This window comes from Carassius gibelio, chromosome A20 (assembly GCF_023724105.1).
Source record: "Carassius gibelio isolate Cgi1373 ecotype wild population from Czech Republic chromosome A20, carGib1.2-hapl.c, whole genome shotgun sequence".
Taxonomy (NCBI): Eukaryota; Metazoa; Chordata; class Actinopteri; order Cypriniformes; family Cyprinidae; genus Carassius; species Carassius gibelio.
Window position 1 is genome coordinate 3,961,046 of NC_068390.1, and position 22,651 is coordinate 3,983,696.

At 41.3% G+C, this 22,651-nt stretch overlaps 1 protein-coding gene across 5 annotated transcripts in view; it reads left to right on the forward strand.

Moving 5' to 3' along the window:
• lama2 (laminin, alpha 2) overlaps positions 1 to 22,651 on the forward strand; it is a 171,871-nt gene that overhangs the window by 69,687 nt on the left and 79,533 nt on the right. For all 5 annotated transcript variants that reach the window (XM_052534639.1, XM_052534640.1, XM_052534641.1 and 2 more), the window contains exons 12-13: positions 6,242 to 6,412; positions 17,644 to 17,745. In XM_052534639.1, the coding sequence (XP_052390599.1) occupies positions 6,242 to 6,412; positions 17,644 to 17,745 (273 nt within the window). The remainder of the gene's footprint in view (positions 1 to 6,241; positions 6,413 to 17,643; positions 17,746 to 22,651) is intronic.

The window sequence follows — 22,651 nt, forward strand, 5'->3', positions numbered from 1 at the left end:
GTTAAAGAGAGAAAGAGATATGCTACCTGCATCTGTCTGTACAGCTAAGCTGCCCTTGAGTTGTCTTTTCAGAGCTAGCTTTAATTACGGCTGCTGTGTTGGTCTTTTCAAGCATGGTAGTGTGTTCTGTGGCTTTGATGTACAGGCAGATCTTAATGACTTTAAAAGTCCTTATTAAGTAGCCAAACACATTGATGAATCTGTATAATCACACACAGACGTAAAAGACATAATGCTAAACTACACTGAAAAAAGAGAATCCAGTTAAACTCACTCAAATTTCATTTCTTTTAAAGTCTAAATTATGGCTCACTCCATTCTACCCTTGTCACAGCCACACCTTCTACACTCCCGGAATCGGACACTTACGCCACACCCACTCGTCCCCAATCACCCGAATTCTGAACTCCTGTGCATCATCACCAGAACCACATATAAAGCCATCAGTCACCATCACTCATCGTCTGGTCTTGCACCGATCTCCTCACTTGCCTGAACACCTTTATTAAACCTACCTGAACTCTTGAAACCTCTTCATCCTCGTCAGTCTTCCTGTCCCCATCGTCTTCATCTGAGCACCATCTGGATCACCGTTCACCATAAGGGAAGTTGTGTTGTCACCGTTCTATCCACGTGTCAAGATTCACCTGTGTCTGAAACCTCTGATTCACATTAAACTACCTTATCACTGAATCCTCTGTGTCCTCGTCTGTGTCTGACAGAAGACCAGACCGCATGCAGAGCTCTTCGGACACGGGCGAGGACCGCACCGCGGATCCCTTCACGCAACTGGTTCACGCTGTACGGTCCTCACTGATGCAACAAACTCCCCCTTCTTCACCGGCTGTCAACAACTCAAACACCGCTACAACTCCGGTCACTTCTTCAGTTGCCCCTGCGAGTCCCATGGCCAAACCAGCGACATACAGCGGCACGGCGGAGGATTGCAGCGGGTTCCTGCTACAGTGTTCCCTCTATATGGAATCCAACTCTCATTTATTCACCTCCGAACGCAGTCGAGTAGCCTTCATCATCAACCTACTCTCAGGTAAGGCCCTCCAATGGGCTGAATCTCTCTGGGACTCGAACTCACCTGCCCTTGGATCCGTCACTAACTTCTGTTCCCAGTTAAAATCCGTCTTTGGCCATCAAACTTCTGCATTGTCTGTCCATGACCAATTATTTACCATTCACCAACAGAGAGATGAATCTGTGAGTGATTATGCCATACGCTTCCGTACTCTCGCTTACATAAGCGGCTGGAATGAAACTGCCTTAATTACAGCATATCGCCACGGATTGAATGACAAGATACAAAGTTTGATAGTTGTGTACGAAGACTCACTAGGACTAGAGAATCTCATTCAGAAATCCATTCGAGTTGCCCAGAGACTCACTGCCTGTCATCCGCTCACTCCCGCTGTACTTCCTCCGCCCGCTATACCATCTGTCGCTCCTCCAGCACCTGAACCCATGCAAGTGGACTCTCACCATCTGTCCACATCGGAACGTCAGCGGAGGATCAACGCCGGGCTATGTCTCTATTGTGGGGGAGATGGACACCTCTTACCATCCTGTCCAGTTCGACCTCCACGTCCAGCGGTGAGTACCATCCATATACCTCCTCAAACTGCTCATCTAACTAAGACCTGGGTTACTCTAAGACACCTTTGCTCTTCTGTTTCAGTACAAGCCCTCATCGACTCCGGTTCGGCGGGGAACTTCATCAACCGGCAAACCTTAACTCGTCTCAACGCCAAACATCACCGAAGCCCTGTCGAACTCAAAGTAACCACCATACAGGGAAAGCCGCTGGGCAAGGGTCGTGTCCACTATTTCTCCCCCACAATCATCCTCCGCGTGGGACTCCTGCACGAAGAAGACATCACGTTCATGGTGCTGGAGGAATCCACCGCAGACATCATCCTGGGACGCCCCTGGCTTAACCTCCACCAACCTCACATCCATTGGCCCACTGGCGAGATCCTGAAATGGGGAATGTCCTGCCATCATACCTGCATCACTCCTCCAGCTAAAATCCCCAAGGTCAGTCCTCCCTTAAGGAAGTCTTCCCTACCGGTCCAGTCCACATCAGTGGAGAGCCCCGACACGAAGATGGATCATATCATCCCTCCTGAATATCGGGCGTTCCAGGATGTGTTCAGTAAGCGGTTGGCAACGAAGCTACCACCTCATAGGCCATGGGACTGCGCCATTGACCTCCTGCCTGGAGCAACCCTTCCTAAAGGACGAATCTATCCCCTGTCCATCCCGGAGCAGAAGGCCATGGAGGAGTATATACAGGAAGCCCTCGCTCAGGAGTTCATCCGACCATCTACTTCCCCTGCCGCTTCCAGCTTCTTCTTCGTGGCCAAGAAGGACGGAGGCTTGAGGCCGTGCATCGATTATCGCCACCTCAATTCACAAACCGTCAAATTTAGTTATCCTCTTCCCCTGGTCCCAGCGGCGTTGGAACAACTACGCGGAGCCAGGATCTTCACGAAACTGGACTTGAGGAGCGCCTACAACCTAATCCGCATCCGGAAGGGGGACGAATGGAAGACCGCTTTCATCACTCCTTCCGGGCACTATGAATACCGGGTCATGCCGTATGGGTTATCCAACAGTCCATCCGTCTTCCAAAACTACATGAATGAAGTCTTCAGAGATTACCTCAACAAGTTCGTAATTGTCTACATCGACGACATCCTCATCTACTCCACATCCAAGCAAGAACATATCCATCATGTCATCCTCGTACTCCGAAAACTCCGGGAACACCACCTTTACCTCAAATCCGAAAAATGTGAGTTCCATACGCCCTCAGTCCAGTTCCTAGGTTACATCATCGACCCATGTGGCGTGAAGATGGACCAGGGGAAGGTGGACGCCATCACACACTGGCCTCAACCCGGCTCCATAAAAGAACTTCAACGCTTCCTGGGCTTTGCCAACTTTTATCGAAGATTCATCAAGGACTACAGTTTACTCAGCTCCCCTCTAACTTCTCTCCTCCGGAACCGGCCCAAGTCTCTGTCCTGGAACCCCGAGGCCACTGAAGCTTTCCACCTGCTCAAACAAGCCTTCAAGACCGCTCCAATCCTCATCCACCCTGATCCCAGCCACCAGTTCATCGTGGAGGTGGACGCCTCATCCACCGGGGTCGGAGCAGTCCTCTCCCAGCAGCAGGGGAATCCACCACGACTCCATCCATGTGCCTTCTTCTCGAAGAAGCTATCCCCGGCGGAGCAGAATTATGACATCGGTAACCGTGAACTACTGGCCATTAAGCTGGCTCTGGAAGAATGGCGTCACTGGCTGGAGGGAGCCCAGTTCCCTTTCGAGGTGGTAACCGACCACCGGAACCTGGAATACCTCCGTGAAGCCAAAAGACTGAATCATCGCCAAGCTAGATGGGCCTTGTTCTTCACGAGATTCAACTTCAAGGTCACCTATCGCCCTGGCTCCCAGAACAATAGAGCCGACGCCCTCTCCCGTCTTCATCAAGCAGATCCTGAACCCGAATCTCCAGAACCAATCCTCCCTCCAGCCATGATAGTTAGTCCTATCCAGTGGAGTATTGATCATCTGATTGCACAGGAAAACCTTCAACACCCTGCTCCGCCGGGAGGTCCAGAAGGGAAACTCTTCATCCCCCCTCAACATCGGATTACCCTCCTGGACTTAGCTCACACCTCTCCGGGCTCTGGACACCCAGGCAGGAGGCGGACCCTCTCGCTCCTACAACAGCGTTACTGGTGGCCATCGATGGCTCTGGATACGGTCCGCTACCTCAAAGGATGCTCCGTCTGCGCCATAGCAGACACCCCTAGAAGACTCCCGGAAGGTAAACTGGTGCCTCTGCCCATTCCTGAACGTCCATGGACCCATATCGGCATTGATTTCATGACTGACCTCCCTCTCTCTCAAGGCTACACCTGTGTACTGGTAGTGGTCGACAGGTTTTCAAAATCATGTAAACTCATCCCTCTCAAAGGACTCCCCACTGCGTTCGAAGCGGCAGAGGCACTATTCCACAACGTCTTCCGTCACTTTGGCATCCCAGAAGATATCGTCTCCGACAGAGGCCCCCAATTCATCTCTAGAGTCTGGTCAGCTTTCTTCCGTCTTCTAGGGGTGTCCGTCAGTCTCTCCTCGGGATACCATCCTCAGACCAACGGCCAGACGGAGCGTAAGATTCAGGAGCTGGGGAGGTTCCTGAGGATTTACTGCCACCGTAACCAGGACTGTTGGAGCCAGTACCTACCCTGGGCCGAATACGCTCAGAACTCCCTCCAGCAATCTACCACCGGGCTCACCCCCTTCCAATGTGTCCTTGGATACCAACCTCCGCTCTTCCCATGGTCAGGTGAGCCCTCGCAGGTCCCAGCGGTAGATCACTGGTTCCGACAGAGCGAGAGGGTCTGGGACTCGGCTCACGTGCATCTCCAGCGGGCAGTGCGGAGGCATAAGGAGCAAGCGGACGCTCGTCGAGGACCCACGCCGCAATACCAACCTGGACAACAAGTCTGGCTCTCGACGAGGGACATCCGCCTCCGACTGCCCTGCCGTAAGCTGAGTCCCCGATACATCGGACCATTCACTATTGAACGGCAACTGAATGAAGTGACCTATAGACTCCAACTCCCTGCACAGTACCGTATCTCACCTTCATTCCATGTCTCACTCCTCAAACCCTTCACTGAACCTTTGTCTCCTCCATCCACAGAACCTGGTGATGATGCCGTACATCCTCCTCCGGCCATCGAAGACGACAACGACATCTTCCGGGTGAGAGCTATCCTCGACTCTCGACGACGGGGTCCTCAACTGGAGTACCTTGTGGACTGGGAAAACTACGGCCCGGAGGAGCGTTGCTGGGTTAATCGTAATGACATCCTGGACCCCAGCCTTCTCACTGACTTTCATCAAGACCATCCAGACTGCCCCGCTCCCCGTGGCCGAGGTAGACCCCGTCGTCGCACAAGATCCCAGCCGTCAGGAGCCGCCCGTGGAGGAGGGGGTACTGTCACAGCCACACCTTCTACACTCCCGGAATCGGACACTTACGCCACACCCACTCGTCCCCAATCACCCGAATTCTGAACTCCTGTGCATCATCACCAGAACCACATATAAAGCCATCAGTCACCATCACTCATCGTCTGGTCTTGCACCGATCTCCTCACTTGCCTGAACGCCTTTATTAAACCTACCTGAACTCTTGAAACCTCTTCATCCTCGTCAGTCTTCCTGTCCCCATCGTCTTCATCTGAGCACCATCTGGATCACCGTTCACCATAAGGGAAGTTGTGTTGTCACCGTTCTATCCACGTGTCAAGATTCACCTGTGTCTGAAACCTCTGATTCACATTAAACTACCTTATCACTGAATCCTCTGTGTCCTCGTCTGTGTCTGACAACCCTCAAATAATATTTACATTTTTAAATAAAAATAGTTTTTAGAGAAAATGTTTATTGTAATTAGCACAATGGCAATCTTTGTCTCTTTTTCTAAGTGTAAATCTAACACGAATCAAGTTAATGCACAGAACAGTGCTTCGCAGTGTATAATTCATAAACGTCTCATCAACCATATACAACAATAATAACAGTTAGAGGGTCAGTTCACAGTTGAAGGTGGCCATTGACTTACACAGTACGTGGAGAAAAAATACAATGGAAGTCAAGGGCTAATGTCAAATATTTGGTTACAAACATTCTTCATAATATCATCATTTGTGTTCAACAGAAGAAAAGAAACTAATTCGATACTGGTTTAAAAAAAAGTGTAGGCTGAGTAAATGATGACAGAATTTACATTTTTGGGTGAACTATCCCTTTCATAGCATTCTCTTTAAAATGAGAGTACACTGTGATTTAAAATTCCTAAAATTATTTGGTTTCATGAAAAATGATCAGCACAAAATAATAATTGGTAACCAGCATTTCAAAACAACTTTCAGTCTTGAACAGTTTTGGTATGTTCATGTTCATTTGTATTTTCATGACAATTACACACTGATTTATTTATTTGTATTTCTCCTCAAGATGTCACAATGTCACAGCATTTCCATCAACAGTGTCATAGAACAGAAAAGACTTCACTTACTGTTGGACCTTCTGCTGAATTGACAATACGCAATTAAATGTTTCTTAAACATATCTACCCTGCTCTAGGCCTGCTCTACCCTACAGCACAGTGTCAGAGACCTGAATGTTTTGGTGTGTTTGTTTGCAGGTGATGGATATGTCTGGATGGTATCTGACAGGAGCGGATGGGGAGGGGCATGTGTGGGCGGTGCCCAGCAGAGAGACGGCCCACCAGCTCACCGTCAGCCAATCAGAAGCACAGACCCACCTGACAACACCGTACTACTGGAGCGCCCCGTCTGCTTACCTGCGCAAGAAAGTGAGTGCTTGTGTGTGTGTGTGTGTGTGTGTGTGTGTGTGTTCATCTAAGCTGGCACACTGTGCTGATGTATAATGTGCAGTAATGATGCCATCACATGACCACAATACAGACATCATTTATCATCATTATGTTACAGGGTCATTTAGCCTTTCATTTGCCCTTGATTTAACTTCAGTGTCTCCAGGGGAGAGACACAGCCGGGGACTTTAAACATGAGCATAATGGGAGTATGAAAAATGAAAAATAATAATATAATGAATACATATCTGTAACAATATAAACACCGTGAGTGTAAAGATGCTGCGTGTTATTTGGCACACAGTTCAACGTGTGAAAATGTTTTTCTATCTTTTTGAATCTTTGAAGTTTTGGTTGCATGGATTTCTATGCAGTGACAGATACCTTTTCAGGTTTCATGAAAATATCTTAATGTGTGTTTCAAATATTCAGTATAAAAATTCCAAAGGAATAACATTCACATTAAGATCAGGAATATACATTAGGACAGGGCTGTAAATGGGGGTCAACACCAATTCATATGCTCCTTTCCACACATAGTGAATGGTCATTAGAAGAATGGATAAACCCTGAATAGACATCACACACACACAGAGTGAGAAAGAACAAGACAGTAAACTAGATGAATATGCATGTGATTTCCTGTGCATTCAGATGTGTGATGTGAGAATAAACCCTGAGCTGTTAAAGTGGGTCAGCATGTGCCGCCCATATTCTTTGACCTCTGAACTCTCTCCACTGCTAATGATGCCATTAATCTTAGTTTAAAGGTACTGGCAGCATTCATCTAAATGGCTTTTCATATCCACTTAGATTAGGCTCTACATTTACTTTTAAAGTTTTAAATGAAGGATTCATCCTCATTGAATGCACTGACCAGTTACATACGGAGAACAAAAAAAATGTTTCTGGGTGAATCTCCTTATGCCTTTTAAGAACATGCCCCTATATTCATAAATTTCAAATAATAATAATTATTAAATATAAAAACAATGGTCCTAAAAATAGACTTTATATTAGTTATGATTTATATATACATATATAATATGTATGTATGTATTTCTTCTGTTTGTGCAATGCAATATGTGTTGAACCCCGTTTCTGCCGCAGAATAAAAATGTATTAATTAATAAAAAAAAATAAAAAAAATACAATTATCCTCTCTCGCAATTGCAAGGTTTTTTTTTTTCACAATTCAGACTATTCTTCTTACATCTTGTAATTCTGAATTGCAAGAAAAAAGAGATAATAGGATGTAATCTCTGTTATTTTTATTTTGTTGCAGAAACAGGCTTCCATAAATATGACTCAGACACTTCTTCATGAGATTCACTGTTTTATTTGCAGTAATGCACACAGCATTAAAAGACTGATCACTTTGAAGCTGTTTTTATGGCTTTTGAGTCACACATTGTGTATTTGTTTAACACTGGAACACTTAATGCTTTCCCTAAAAAAGAGTGTGACAGTAGATTTAGTTTAAAATGCACTTTACACACATTTGCAATCATTTTGAGTGGTTAGTTGACATGAACTTCTATTTTAAATGCTGGATCCAAGAGTCCATATAGATTCACTCTTTACATATTTTAAAGGTTGTCTGGTAATAGTATGAGTATGGTAATGGTAATCTCTATGGCAACAGCCTCCTTTAGTAAGATGACATTAAATAAGAGACCTACTCATACTTCCACAGAGACTTTCAGACATTTTTCCACTGAGAGTTTAAATTACTGCGGACAAAGTACACATTACCTGCAAAACTGTGGGTCTTTGCCATGCTTGTTCATGGATTTCACACATGGACTGGGGTCTCACATGGTGTGATGGAAATCATCTGCAATCGTGATTATGTGCAATTTGAAATCCCTTCCTGAAGACAGGGACATTTACATGAGATATTCCCAAAATCACATTATTATTATTATTTTAAACATGTACAGGCACATGTACATGCCACAAAAACTGTGATATTAGGAGAGTGCTGGTTATTCACTCTCTGCACCGACAATTCCTGCCAGACCTGAGCCTCGAACCCTAACCATTGGGTTACGACTGCCCTACGACTGCACCAAAACGAAAAAGTTTTGATCCTGGGATCAGTGCATCGTTCTAGTTGTGTTATACTGAAGCAATATCACACAAGTTATACCAAATAAACTGAAGAGAAGTATACTAATGAGAGTGCATCAGATAAAATTAACCAGCCAGCATTTACACAAACCTCGTTACATGAGCTAATATTCCAATGCCTATTAAGATACTAAATGATTAGTAATCGTTTGTAAACATTTACAAAAGATGAATAGTTTCCACTTTAGTTTGGATACTGCAAAAACATGAACAAATACTTAATAGATTGTTTGTGAAGATGTGTAAATAGATATCAACACAACAAACAAAGACCATCAAATGAAGATCATATGAATTGAGATGTTAATCATTAGATAATGTTTAGTAAGTTTATTATATAGAGTTTGTTGGAGCTTATTGTTTGGTCTTCAGAGGTGGAAAGAGTATGAAAATATTCTACTCAAGTAAAAGTAAAATTACATTAATGAAATTTTACTTAAGTACAAGTAAAAGTACCAGTCTAAAAATCGACTCAAGTAAAAGAAAAAAAAGTAGCTTGTTTAAAATATACTCAGAGTAACACTGTTTAATGCAGGGCATGAATGCATTTAATCTGTAGTTACAAATTAATAGACATAGACACAAAGTGTTAAATTATAAATAAACTAAATGATACTAAATATACTTTAAATGTGAAATTAAAACTGCTAGTAGGTGGCAACAAGTTACTGTTAATAAGTGATTCATTGTGATTGAACCAAATCATTTAAATGATGCAAAACTGTGCTATGGTGGCTGTGTTTGGAATAATTTTTGTTGTTGAAATAGAGCAAAAACAGGCAATATGGTGTCTGAAATGCAAGTCTTTGTAAGGGTGGTTTCCCTACAGCGGTTCAGGCTGTAGGATTGCCAAAGGACTAAAGAAATGTTGTCAGCACGATGGTATAAAACGTTTCAGGTTACGAATGTAACCATGGTTCCCTGAGTAGGGAACGAAACACAGGGTCCTCTTCAAGACCCGTGTCTGAAGCATACATTGAAAAAACGAGTTGGCCGGCGACAGCCTCTGACGTCACAACTGGCGCAACTATAAACATCTATAAACGTCTGAAGCTTGTGTCCGAAGCATGGCAGGGAGCTAGAGGACGCAGTGTCTTGTTCCCTACCCTTTCAAGGGAACTTCGAGCTGCATCCTCTAGGGGTCGCTATGGGGAACAGTATACCCACACCCACAATTCAGAGTAGCGCACTCATAGTCGACCCTTCTTGGAAAAGGGGAGCGCTGCTAAACTACCACAAGAATCACCCAAATAGCCCCTCATGTTGAGGGAAATACACACTGCCTGAATGGAGGGAAACCAAGATATAATCATTTCAAGAAAGGGAATGAAGCGGAGTGCATAACCCTTACCGTACAGGATTTCAGAAAGTTTGCAGAGTCTTGCATGGACACTTACCACATACGTGGATTTTAGAAAGTGCGCAAAGTGTTCACATGTACACTGACCACCATGTGGTTTTCAGAAAGTACTCAGAGCTTAGCATGTGTACCTAAAGATTCCTAAGCATCGCAGAGGCGCTGAAGCACACGGGAGAGGAAAGATCAAATTTGACAAACCTCGGGTGAGGACAGCATCACCCATGGCAGCATATACAAGAAGACTTCTGTAACTGCCACCTCCACTTCCTGCTGGATGCGACAGCACAACTAAGCGGCCAGGAGACCCCTCGGGGTGACCTGGCCGGACATCCATGAAATTGATCCTGTAGAAACCTGTGATCTCAGCCGCCTAATACCAGAACATGAAGCCGGAGGGCTGGTGCTGATGAGTGTTTAGTAAACACTGTATCTGAGCACTACAAAGGAAACTCACAGAGTTTATTAGTAGACACATAACCATCAGCAATTTAATACACATAAGTATATACAGAAAGGGTTATATACTGACCCACCCTCCTGCACTGGAGCTCCGCTCAAGGGGCGCCTCCTTTAGTCCAGACCATCAGTCAGGTGGTTGCTATGAACATAGAACCAGACAAAAACTCAATAGGTCCAGCATAGGAGACTGTTATGTGAGAGGTTTACAACTAACCTTGATCAGGTGGAGAGCCGGTGGTTACAGGGGAATTAGGAAGGGGAGGATAAAAGCAGAAGTTAAAAATCCCTAAAGGGAACGAGTAGATACCTCTGTATTGCTCTGGTTCAGACAAGAACGCTGCCTCGTCTGGATCACATCACTTAGGTCCTGCTTACCTCCTTGTGACCCATGATTCCTCTTACCCCAGCCCGCAGGTGGGGAGGAGCGCGAGTCGCGACACTAGCCTTCTGTGCCCATCTTTGATCCTCAGATCTATGTTGTTTGGGCTCAGACCTGGACCTCCGTGGAACGAAGGATCTGAAAGCAGCGGAGCGTGCCTTCGTCTCCCTGAACTTCTCGATCACCGTCTCAATGGAAATAATAAAAAGCTCAGAAGGTAAAACCTGAGCATCGAGAAGAAAGCCTTTTCTTTCCTCCCGATGTCTGCCAGGTTCACCCACAGATGTCTCTTCACTAGCACCATGACCGCCATAGTCCCGTCCAAGGCGGAGGCGGTCTGTTTGGGAGCACGGAGAGAGATCTGTGTTATGGTGCAGCTCGGCTACCTGATCAAGAAAAAGGCCCTCGCCTCTATCCAGGTCTCTTAGCAGATCAGTCTGATATGCTTGAAGCACCACCATCATGTGTAATAAAGCCACAGCCTGACCTGCTACTGTGTATGCCTTGCCATTTAAGCGAGATGTATTTCTGAAGGGGCTTAGATGGCAAGGAGGGAGATTGAGAGAGGATGTTTCCCCTGCAGAAAGAATGCCACTTTCGCTTATCGCCTCGATGTCGGCACAACTCCTATGCAGAAACCGATGGAAGTGAGAAGAAAATGGCCTCTTTCATTTCTTTTCGATCTCTGTATGGAGATCATGCAGAAATGGAAGGCTCACCTGAGCTGGAGGGCTATGATCAGATAATCTTATCAAGGCGGTCTCACAGCGTCACCTTGTTAGTGCACTTTCATGTCAAGTCCAACTTTGCCATGGCGCGCAAATAAAATTCTCATGAGCTCATTCTCCTCAGTTCCTCATCAGCAGCGGGTCCTGGACCGCGGGAAGCAGATGGCTGCCTTTTTTCCTTTTTTTTCTTCGGAAAGAGAGAAGAACGAGAGCAGAGCTTTTTCATTGAAAAAATGCTTACAATGCACACAGATTGCCTCCTCATAGACATCACGTGTGTGCTCTTCACCCAAACAAATGATGCAAAGATTGTGTGTGTCAAATAACGCAGACACGGATGCACACATTGTCTAAACGCTTGCTAGTTGTCGCCATGACAGACAGAGAAAGATCGCCCTTACCAGATCTTTCAGATGCACGCTTCAAACAGACAGTGAAGATGAAGAAGAGAATGACGTGTTCTCCTGGTGCCTGTTTATAGTCGCGCCGGTAGTGACGTCAGAAGCTGTCGCCGGCCAACTCGTTGGTGTTTTCCAATGTATACTTCAGACATGGGTCGCAACGAGGTGTTCCCCATAGCGACCCCTAGAAGACATTTCTGTACATTTCTAGTCTGTTATTACCACCCACTTATTGCGTAACAGAAATAAGTGCAGTTACAATAGCTAAATATGTGGGAGAGCTTGCTATTAAGTGACTATATTGTATTGCAATAGGTAGCACTTCAAAGCTAATATTGAATCAAGACTAGTTAGTATATAATTCATAATTTAAATGGTTTAATAACAATATTTTCTTACGGTTACATTTGAATTTGTTACAAAATAGATAAAGGATGGTATAACATACATTTAATTGTACCAAATATGTATGTAAAATATTACCTGAGCGAGAAAGAGAGAGAGGAAGATGGAAAGAGGGAGAAAAAAGAGGGAGAGAGGGCAGTGCCCTGAGAAGAGAGCTCGAGCAAAGGAAAGGTCTTCTTTTATCCTTTACTTGACCATGTGACTGAAACCCAAATGTGAGACATACAAACTGACCAATCAGCAGACTACAGCTTCAAGTGTGCAAAAGGTGTGACAATTAGCAGACCCCCGATGTATACACATGTTGGCTTGCAGGCCTAGATCGATATCAGCACTTCTGTGACTTTAGGAATTCCAAATGGCCCTTTTGCTACTCAAAATAGGTTTGGGGAAGGAAAACAGAAGTCTTTGGTAATTTTTGACCATACATCCCTTAATTAACTTCAAAAACAACTTCTAATGTCAAATCATTAAAACAACAATTATGATATTATCGCAGACGATATATCTAAATGGTGAAGTGAAATACAGCCAAGTATGGTGACCCATACTTAATGCTCTGCATTTAACCCATCCAAAGTACACACACACACACACACACACACACACACACACACACACACACACACACACACACACACCCACCCAGAGCAGCACCCAGGGAGCAGTAGAGGGTTCAGTACCCTGCTCCAGGGCACCTCAGTCATGGAATTTAAGGTGGAGAGAGCGCTGTACATTCACCCCACCTACAATTCCTACTGGCCCTTTTACTGCAGAAATTTCCATGGAGCCTTTTTTGTTTTATTTTTATACACAGTAATTAATGTGTTTGAAAATGTAGTGAAATAAAATACTTCAAACAAAATATACTCAAGTAAAATAAAAATTCTTTAAAAAGAAGAAGTACTCAAAAAAGCTATTCAATTACAGTGACGTGAGTAAATTTAATTTGAATGTGACGTGACATTCAGCCAAGTATGGTGACCCATACTCAGAATTTGTGCTCTGCATTTAACCCATCCGAAATGCACACACACAGAGCAGTGAACACGCACACACACACACACACACACACACACACACACTGTGAACACACATCCGGAGCAGTGGGCAGCCATTTATGCTGCGGCGCCCGGGGAGCAGTTGGGGGTTCGATGCCTTGCTCAAGGGCACCTAAGTCGTGGTATTGAAGGTGGAGAGAGAACTGTACATGCACTCCCCCCACCCACAATTCCTGCCAGCCCGGGACTGGAACTCACAACCTTTCGATTGGGAGTCCGACTCTCTAACTATTAGGCCATGACTTCCCATTTGTTACTTTCCACCTCTGGTTGTCTTGAAATTTAACTCCAGCTGGTGATCTGTGATGTGAATGTCGCTAGTCATGCTCAGCCATGTTCAGTTTTTAATTGTAGGTTCTGTTCTCTAACTGAACTAAATAATTTTGATTACTATAAAAAAATGTAAAACGACGGTGGGGAGCGATTCCGTGGTAACACCGTCAGCACCAACTATCACAACAAGTCTATCAACGCTATTCATTCGGTTAAAGCCGGGGCATACACTGTGTTATTGTCTACAAATAGTGGATTTTTTTTATCTGATCACATAAACATCAGCAGTTAGAAGAGGAACAGCTTCAGGGACAGATTGATGTCACTACAATCAGAGACACAAACATCTTACAAACATGTTAGAAATCTTTTCCTCACTGGTTTTATGGTGCGAGTTTTCACAGAAAGCATTTCCGCCCGTCTGGTCTCAAAATGTTTTTCTCCAGTTTTAGCGGTCGCTGGTGTTCACACATGGTACGAGTTAGCCTGTGTGTGTTTATGTGCTGATTGCATCCTTCCAGATGTGTGTAGCCTTTTGAACTGGATGTTTGTTTGTGGAGCTTCGTCTGTCTGTGTGTGTCTCTGTTGGTGGGCTCTGGTCCATATCAGGCCCATACTGCTCCCTGCTTGACTTTAAAGTGACGCGGCGGGAGGAGCAGGGGTTAGGGGCTGATTTCACGGAGAGAGGGGTTACAGCAGAGGCTGGAGGGCAGAATGTTCTGGAGTTGCTTGTCTTTTGTTTGAAGGCGCCCAGCAGACGGCCTGTTTTTCATTTCCTGTAAGATGTGCCAGATTTGATGCTCTAATTTTTACTCTCTCCCTTTATTTTTTCCATTTAGTCAGCATTTGTTGATGCTCAGTCTTAGTATTTGGGCTTTGATTTGTGATTTCTTTGCAATCTAAACTCTCACTAACAAATAATAAAATGGTTCCATGGCAATGCCATTGTTTTGTTGGCAGTGCCTTGTTTTATCTCTTAGTATTGTTTGAAATAACATTGAGTATAATGTAAATACCATGGTATATGTGACAGTCTGGAGCATTGTCATCTGGTACATTCATAGTACTTTTGTTGACCATATAATGGCAAGTGCTTGTTATCACGTTAATATTAAATGATTAATCAAGTCAGTTAATAAACCGGTGGTTTCAGGTGACTCGAGCATGATTTTATTTTATTTTATTTTTTTGCTCAGAATCAAGTGAGTCTTGAACACTCGGGACAAGTGTCACAAGAGCTCGACTGATAACGGGAAGCAGTGCTTGTTTCTGCCCTTCAGCTGTGATCCAGTAACAGAAGCTGTGTCTCTTTTCGAAAGCTGCGCCCTCTGGAGGTGCCATTCAAATGTGCGCACGCACACATCTCTTTTGCATTTTGTCAAGAATGAGTCATTTATACATGTTTTAACAATTTATTCATGACTAACGAAGGCTATAGGCCACTTGGAAGTTGGAACAAAGAAATGAAATAAGTCCTGTGAAACATCGTAACATCTCAGCACTTTTAATAGCCCTATAGGATCATTTAGCCCATAAATAGGCCAACACACCAATGAAAACAAACATTAAATTAAGATTAATTTAGATTAATAATATATTAAGATAAATTCTAAATTGAGATGGGTATTTGGCAATAGCGAAATTAAGATAAAGGCTCTGATTTGCTTCGCCACTAGCAGCTGACATATAATAAAACAATAATGCCAACATTAAGCTTTATTTGTCCCCAATGGGGCAATTCGTTGAGCAACAGATAACAAATTACACAGAATACCAATACAAAAATTGCCTACCATGCAGGTATGGTTAAAATAATAAAAACAATCATTAAATTAACCTATATATACTCTATCTACATTATGCATTTAAGACACAATGAATATTTAGTAATTTGAAAAACCTTTACTCACAGAGATGTAATTGTGGAGGAACGTTATTGAAGTGAAGTGACATTCAGCCAAGTATGGTGACCCATACTCAGAATTTGTGCTCTGCATTTAACCCATCCGAAATGCACAGAGCAGTGAACACACACACACACACACACACACTTTGCTTTAGTTGCTGGTGCAACCAAAACGTAATCGCCAGAGGCAAATTTTCGCATCTTTCTCGTGCTAATCGAAACACATTACATGACCGCTCATTTACCTTGTAAACCGGAGTGCAAGTCCGAGCCTACGTAAAATTATAGAAATTAAGCCCGAACCCGTCGGGTCCCATCAAGTCCCATCGGGTTTGGGAAAAGATCTTCAGCTCTAGTCTCATTTCAGAAAAGCAAGTAGGACACTCTGAAGGCAACCTTAGAATGCAACCTTCTTTCAAAGGAATTCGAAGGTTGCATGAGGTGTCTCCTTCACTGCTACAGATAACCCACAATTCTTTGTGTCAACGTAAATGTTATTATTTGAAAAAAATTATAATAAGTAGCTGCCCCCAAGATTTTACGATAATATTTCTTACATTGGTTAATGGTCTGTTATTTCAAACAGAATCAAAAGGTAGTCAGATTATATAGTAGGTTACTAACTACAGTTTTTGTCATGTAATCAGTAGCATTGTCACGTAAACATACTCAAGAAGGCTAAAATACACAAGGGTGATTATCTAATTGGCAAATAAACTAGACACAAGTGATGATGATGATAATTAGCAAATATATAGCTATAACAAAAACAGGAACCCATGAGCTAAGAGTCCATGAACACAAACTGGAGTTTGTCTGTATTGTCTAGTTTGTAAAACAGTCGTGTAGAAGCCATGTGAGAAATAAGTGACTTCTATAAGGGATATCTGTAACCTTGATGACCCAGTTGTTTGGTGTTTTAAGATCAAAAGTATGCATGGCAAGACTCTAACAGTGCAGTAGAAGAATAGTGGGTGAAAACAGAAAGTGAATAATAAGCACCATTGATCACTAAGAAGGATTGTGTCCAAACAACACAGGACTACTGCTGTACAGTGGCAGCAAACCTCAATTTTCAGACAAAAACCAAACACAGAGAACTTCACAAAGCCTGCACTAACTGCTAAAACTTGAAATCACAGTCACTTGCCTTGAATATGATCAGACCACCTCCTTCAACATCTCTGAAGCAACTATGCTGTACGATTTTCTGATAGACAACATTCACCTGGAGACCATTCAAAATGTGTATGAATCTACTCCAATGTGGTGTAACACCTAAAGAATGAAACTTTTCACATTTCCCAGGTGTTCAAATTATTTTAGTCCAACCCATGTATGCATGTGAATAACTTGCAATAAATAATTGGGAGGAAATGAGCATAACTGCCATGAAAATAATGTCTCAAACTTTATGGTCTTTGGATAAGGTTTCGTTTTGTGTAAGCCAAACATCATTTTGGCGTGAAATAAGACATTTCTTGGGCGATTTGCCCAAATGTCATTTCAGGCTTGCCGGCCAGCCGCAGTGCTGAAGAATCAATAGTTTTTTCACGTGTTGGTCTGGAGACAAATGTCTTTTCTCTTTCCTTTAGACATGAGCAGTCAGAGCATATAAAAGTGGGACGAGCGAGACGAGAGTGTTGATGTTTGGTTTGGATGTGAATGCCGTATGAGTCTGGTGTGTTGGAGAGATGTGCTCTGACCTCGACTCAAAGGATGATGCAGTATAACCCAAGCCTGTCTTGAGAGATATGAAGTGTAGATATGTGTAGGAGTGTGTATGCGTGAGTGGGCGTGTGTGTGTGTAAAAAGCCAGCATTGGATGCAGAAAACACACGGTGAAGTGTTGTTCTCCCCTGTGGAGCTGGTCTGATTTAACCGTGCTGATTTGCCCTGCAGCATAACATTTCTCAATAACAAGGAGAGAATGCACTCACATCGCTCGGCTTTGTTCAGAGGGGCAGAGATGTGTGTGTGTGTGTGTGTGTGTGTGTGTGTGTGGCTTCATCAATAATCACTGTGTTGAACTTGTTTTCGACCCTTTCTTGAAACAGACACGGTTGCTGACCCTTGCTGTTGTTTGTGTGTGTTTGTGTCTGCAGCTCCTGGCTTACGGAGGCTGGCTGGAGTATTCGCTCTCTTATGACACAGAAAGCAAAGACGGCCCCGTTCGCATCCTCAGCGCTCCTGATGTCATCATAGAGGTACGTCTGCACAACAACGAACACGTTCACGCTGCGCTTGATAGGATCAGGGCGAGTAAATGGTTTCTTTAAACTCTGTGCGGTTGTGATTCATTGTGAAACATGTAGGCAGACTCTCTCCACCTTTAGACCTTGAGAGGAAATAGAATTTTTCTCGCCAGCAATTTAATTGAAAACTGTTTTGAAGTCGTCGTACAGCTTCCACTTGACCTCCTCTAAATTTTGGTCCAAATATGTGCCTGTCACAACACAAGCAGATTTTTTATTTTCTAAATGGTTTTCCTACAGGCAAATGTGACACTGAAGAGACCAGACAGAAAGTGAAGCTGTCACTTGACAATTAATTTATTAATTACATTTATTTATTTATTTATTTTTTATCAGGGGTAATACACGTTAATAAAACATTAAATCCTTATAAAAATATTAACTCAGGCCAACTCATTTTCAGCTGTAGTTCAAGGACATGTTGAAGTTTAAATGAAATCAAATGAATGAATTAATTAATTAAATTGACTTCATTGTTTATTTATTTTATTTTAGAAAAACCACTGACTTTTTATATACTTAAATTCTGTTGAGAATCTATTCCAGTCATGATTCTTTTAAAGAAAAATGGTAACTGACTAAAACTATATATATATATATATATATATATATATATATATATATATATATATATATATGATTTTGCTCTTGTGGAACAAGATATCTGATTTACTCCTTAAATATGAAGTAAAATCATTAAGAATCTTAAAAACTAGCAATAAATCATCTAATCTGATCCAGTCTCCCCAGCTCAAAAATAATAATAATACTAATACCACCATAATGGAAATTGTTTGGCTTTTTATCTGATTCACAAGAGCTTGTTAATGAACAGTTTTGACAATCTTAAGATCATACTTGCATGTTTGTGTACAAGTAGTCACATAATATGTGGTAGAATCATAGCTTTCATGAATAACATTTCAGTCTCTTAAGTTAAGCTATTTTTAATGAACCTAAAATTGGCTAAATTAAATTTCACTGTATTAACCACTTTTACACCCTTAAAAGAAAGCTAAGAATCAATTATTATTCTGAAAAGTTAGTTTCTGTCCTTGTATTGCTGCTTTAACATCAAACTTTTACCCTTTCTGTTAAAAAACAAACAAACACATGCTTAGAAATTGACATTTAGATACACATATGTGACCACTGGACCACAAATCCAGTTCTAAGAGTATTTTTTTTTTTTTTTTTTTGGAAATTGAGATTTATAGATCATCTGAAACCTGAATAAATAATTTTTGCATTGATGTATGGTTTATTAGGATTGGACAATATTTGGCCAAGATACAACTATCACAATCTGAGGGTGCAAAAAAATAAAAATACTGAGAAAATTTGCAAAGCATATTACTAATAAAAAAAATAAGTTTTTATATATTTACAGTAGGAAATTTACAAAATATCTTCATGGAACATGATCTTTACTTAATGTCCTACTGATTTTTAACATAAAAGAAAAATCTATAATTTTGACCCTAACAGTGTATTTTTGGCTATTGCTACGAATATACCCCTGTGGGATAGTTCACCCAAAAATGAACGCTCTGTCATCATTTACTCACCTTCATGTCTTCAAACCTGTATGAGTTGCTTTCTTATGTCAAACAAAAAATAAGATACTTTGAAGATTGCTGGTAATCAAACAGTTCGTGGTTCCCATTGCATCCATACCAGGAAAATAAATACTTTTGAAGTCAATGGGAACCACCAACTGTTTGATTACCAGCAATCTTCAAAATATCTTCTTTTATGTTCGACATAAGAAAGCAACTCATACACATAAATAATGAAAGGAAATTACATTTTTGGGTGAACTATCCCTTTAAGACTGGTTGTGTGTTCCAGGGTCACATATGATTTAGTAAGTCATTTTGAGACCTGATGCAAGGATTTCCTTTTTCAAATGAACATTAATAGGTGACTTTAGGATTGCCCTGAGAGTTGTAAATTAGGGTTAAAACTGCTGATGACCCCCAAAAAAGTTATTTGGATGTTTAACTTACTTTATACCTACAGCTGCTTGGCCACATAATTGCTGCTTGCAGCTATATTTTTAATTGAACTCTTTTGTTAAAAAAAATAAATAAAAATAAACAATATTAAAAACGTACGTATGCTGTTTGCATAAACATAAAATCCATGTGCGGTAATCTTGAGTAGAAATGCCCAGAGGAAAGGGCCAAAACCATATTGGACGTAATTTCTGCAAAAAAACAGCAAAACAAAAATAATAAAATGTGATGAATTAATATGCCACCGGCATCAAATATATTCATTTTTATGGAGAATATGTTCTAATATAAAAGAAGGCTTCACCATATTTGATTTTGGCTTTGGGTGCTTTTATATGCAGCACACGAGAGAGCCGGGTCGTGGGGTTTGTACCTGTGTGTTTGAGGCTGAATGACCTCACCTTTACCCAGAGATCCCATTATTGGAGCCCATTACCATTACACCTACACCTCGCCTCATCGGTCCCGTCGTGTGTGTGTGTGTGTGTGCATCTCAGGGCACAGCGAGGCCGTCTGGGATTCGTCCAGATGTTTATGTCTGCGAGCATGTTTGTTTGTGAGTGTGAATGCGTGTGTTTGTGATGTGCCGCAGCTGTGTTTACGTCTGCGCGTGTGTAAAAGCATGCTTGAGTCTGCATTCACACACCTGTTTGTGTAATTCGTGTCTGCTTAGCTCAGCTGACACACGGTGTATTCTCCTTTATTTAGTCTGCCAGAAAAGCACTCTCCTAATATTTGGTTTATTCGTGTTGCTTTAAAGATTTTTTGGTAACACTTAATAATAACTTTCATTAATAAATCATTAACAAACATTATATAATGCTTAACTGATCGTTAGTTAATGTTAACAAATGTAATTTATCTTTCAATGCCTTTTAAAAACCTACAAAAGATTTTAACAGAAATACTCAATGATTACAAGTTTATTTGTTAATGTGTTGTTGAATGCTTACAAGTGTCGTTAAACTTCAGTTCACATCTTAGCTAAGGCTTATTTTTACATTTACAAATGTTGTGAAAATATAGATTAATTACTAATTTTAAGCAATTCCCAAATTATTCATGTTATTATATGCATTAACTCATAAACACAGTCTTTAAAGGTCATATATTTGGTCTTTGTTTGTTGTGTAGACTTCTACTATTTGCACATATTTCATCATTTATTAATCATTTGTTAATATTTTTGCAGTACCCAATCTAAAGTTGAGATCACCATTGCATCATTTGTAAATGTTTATAGACATTTACAAGGTATTTTTTATCTTTATTGGCACTGGACTTTTAGCTAAACTTACTTACTTTAACATAATTGGTGTAAAGTGTGTCTTTAGCTAAATGCTTGGCAAAGATATATCTCAAGTGGTGTAATGTGACAGTGTAATAATACTTTGTAAGAGTACTTAAGTATTTTTGGGGAGTATCTGTACTTTACTTGAGTTTTTATATTTCTGCCAACTTTTTACTTTTACTCCTCTACATTTCCAGATTAAAATCTGTTTGTCAGATACATTTCCCTGAAGCGTATTCGTCACTTAATACAAAATAATCAGAAGTCAGTTTTTTAGACCAGCACACCCATGGGTGCAGAAATGGGCGCAAATGCATTTGCTAATTAAAGCGCCGGACTGAAACTAGCAAGCACACTTGCACTGCGCCTAGCGTTGCATTGAGCGGGGTGTATGATAGGCCCAAATATGTGACTTACATTTTAGAGGTAATATTGCTTGTTTTTGCTCAGTCAACGAAAGTAGTTCCAAACAAAGATCACACAGCAATGTTTTGTGTCTCCGAACAATGCACCATGTTTACTTACTGAATGAATCAGCTTTTTGAATGGATCGGTCGTTAAAAACGTTTCAGTGATTTAATCATTAACACAGTCGAATGCTTTGTTTCTGAATGAGTTGGTTAGATCTCAATGACTCACTCATTAACTGTCACTTGTTTCTACCTACTGCAGGTTTTCATTTCACATTTCACATTATGTTTTAAATTATTTCAAATATCAGTATTCAATGTTTTATGTTAAAAATAATCATTATGCCTATCTGTAGCTGCAGGTTAAATGCATTCATGTCCCCTCTGAGATACATTAAAGTCTAGGCTAAATGCTATTTCAGATGCAGATCCTATGTTGGAATGAAGGACACTAGATACAGATGAAGTGCTTCTTATTCTTACCCAAAAATACATACTACTCAAGCTGTGTATTAACATAACTGAAGTTGTTTAAGATAAATATATTACATATACTTTTCGCACTTAAGCACAATAAATATCACATAATTTAAGACTTTTACTCAAGTAATATTCTAAACGATGACTTCAACTTCTACCGAAGTCATTTTCTGGTAAGATATCTGTACTTTTAATTGAGTATGACTTTCAGGTACTTTATACTCCACTGCATATCACACATTGTAATTTGGGTGTAAAACATGCTTTTATTGCCTCAACACTTTTATTAGTGTACTATTGTGAATCGTTAAACAGAATATTCATTAAATCATACATTAACTGGAGGGGGAGAAAACTGTTTTAAAGAAAATACTTAATTTATCTTTTATCAAAGCAATAAAATATAAACAGATTGAACCCTTAAATTTACATTAAATGTTAATTATTAGGTAATGTTTATTAGTAAACATTAACAAGCACATTATTTCACATATGTGAATATATTAACTAATGATCCGTTAAACATTTTGTTAATGATTTAATAAGGAAAGTTATTAGAAAGTGTTAATAATTGAGCTCCGGTCCTGCAGAAATATAGCTTCAACCAACCTTCAAACACCAGACTGGAATAATTATGACAGGATTATTATAAAACTTAA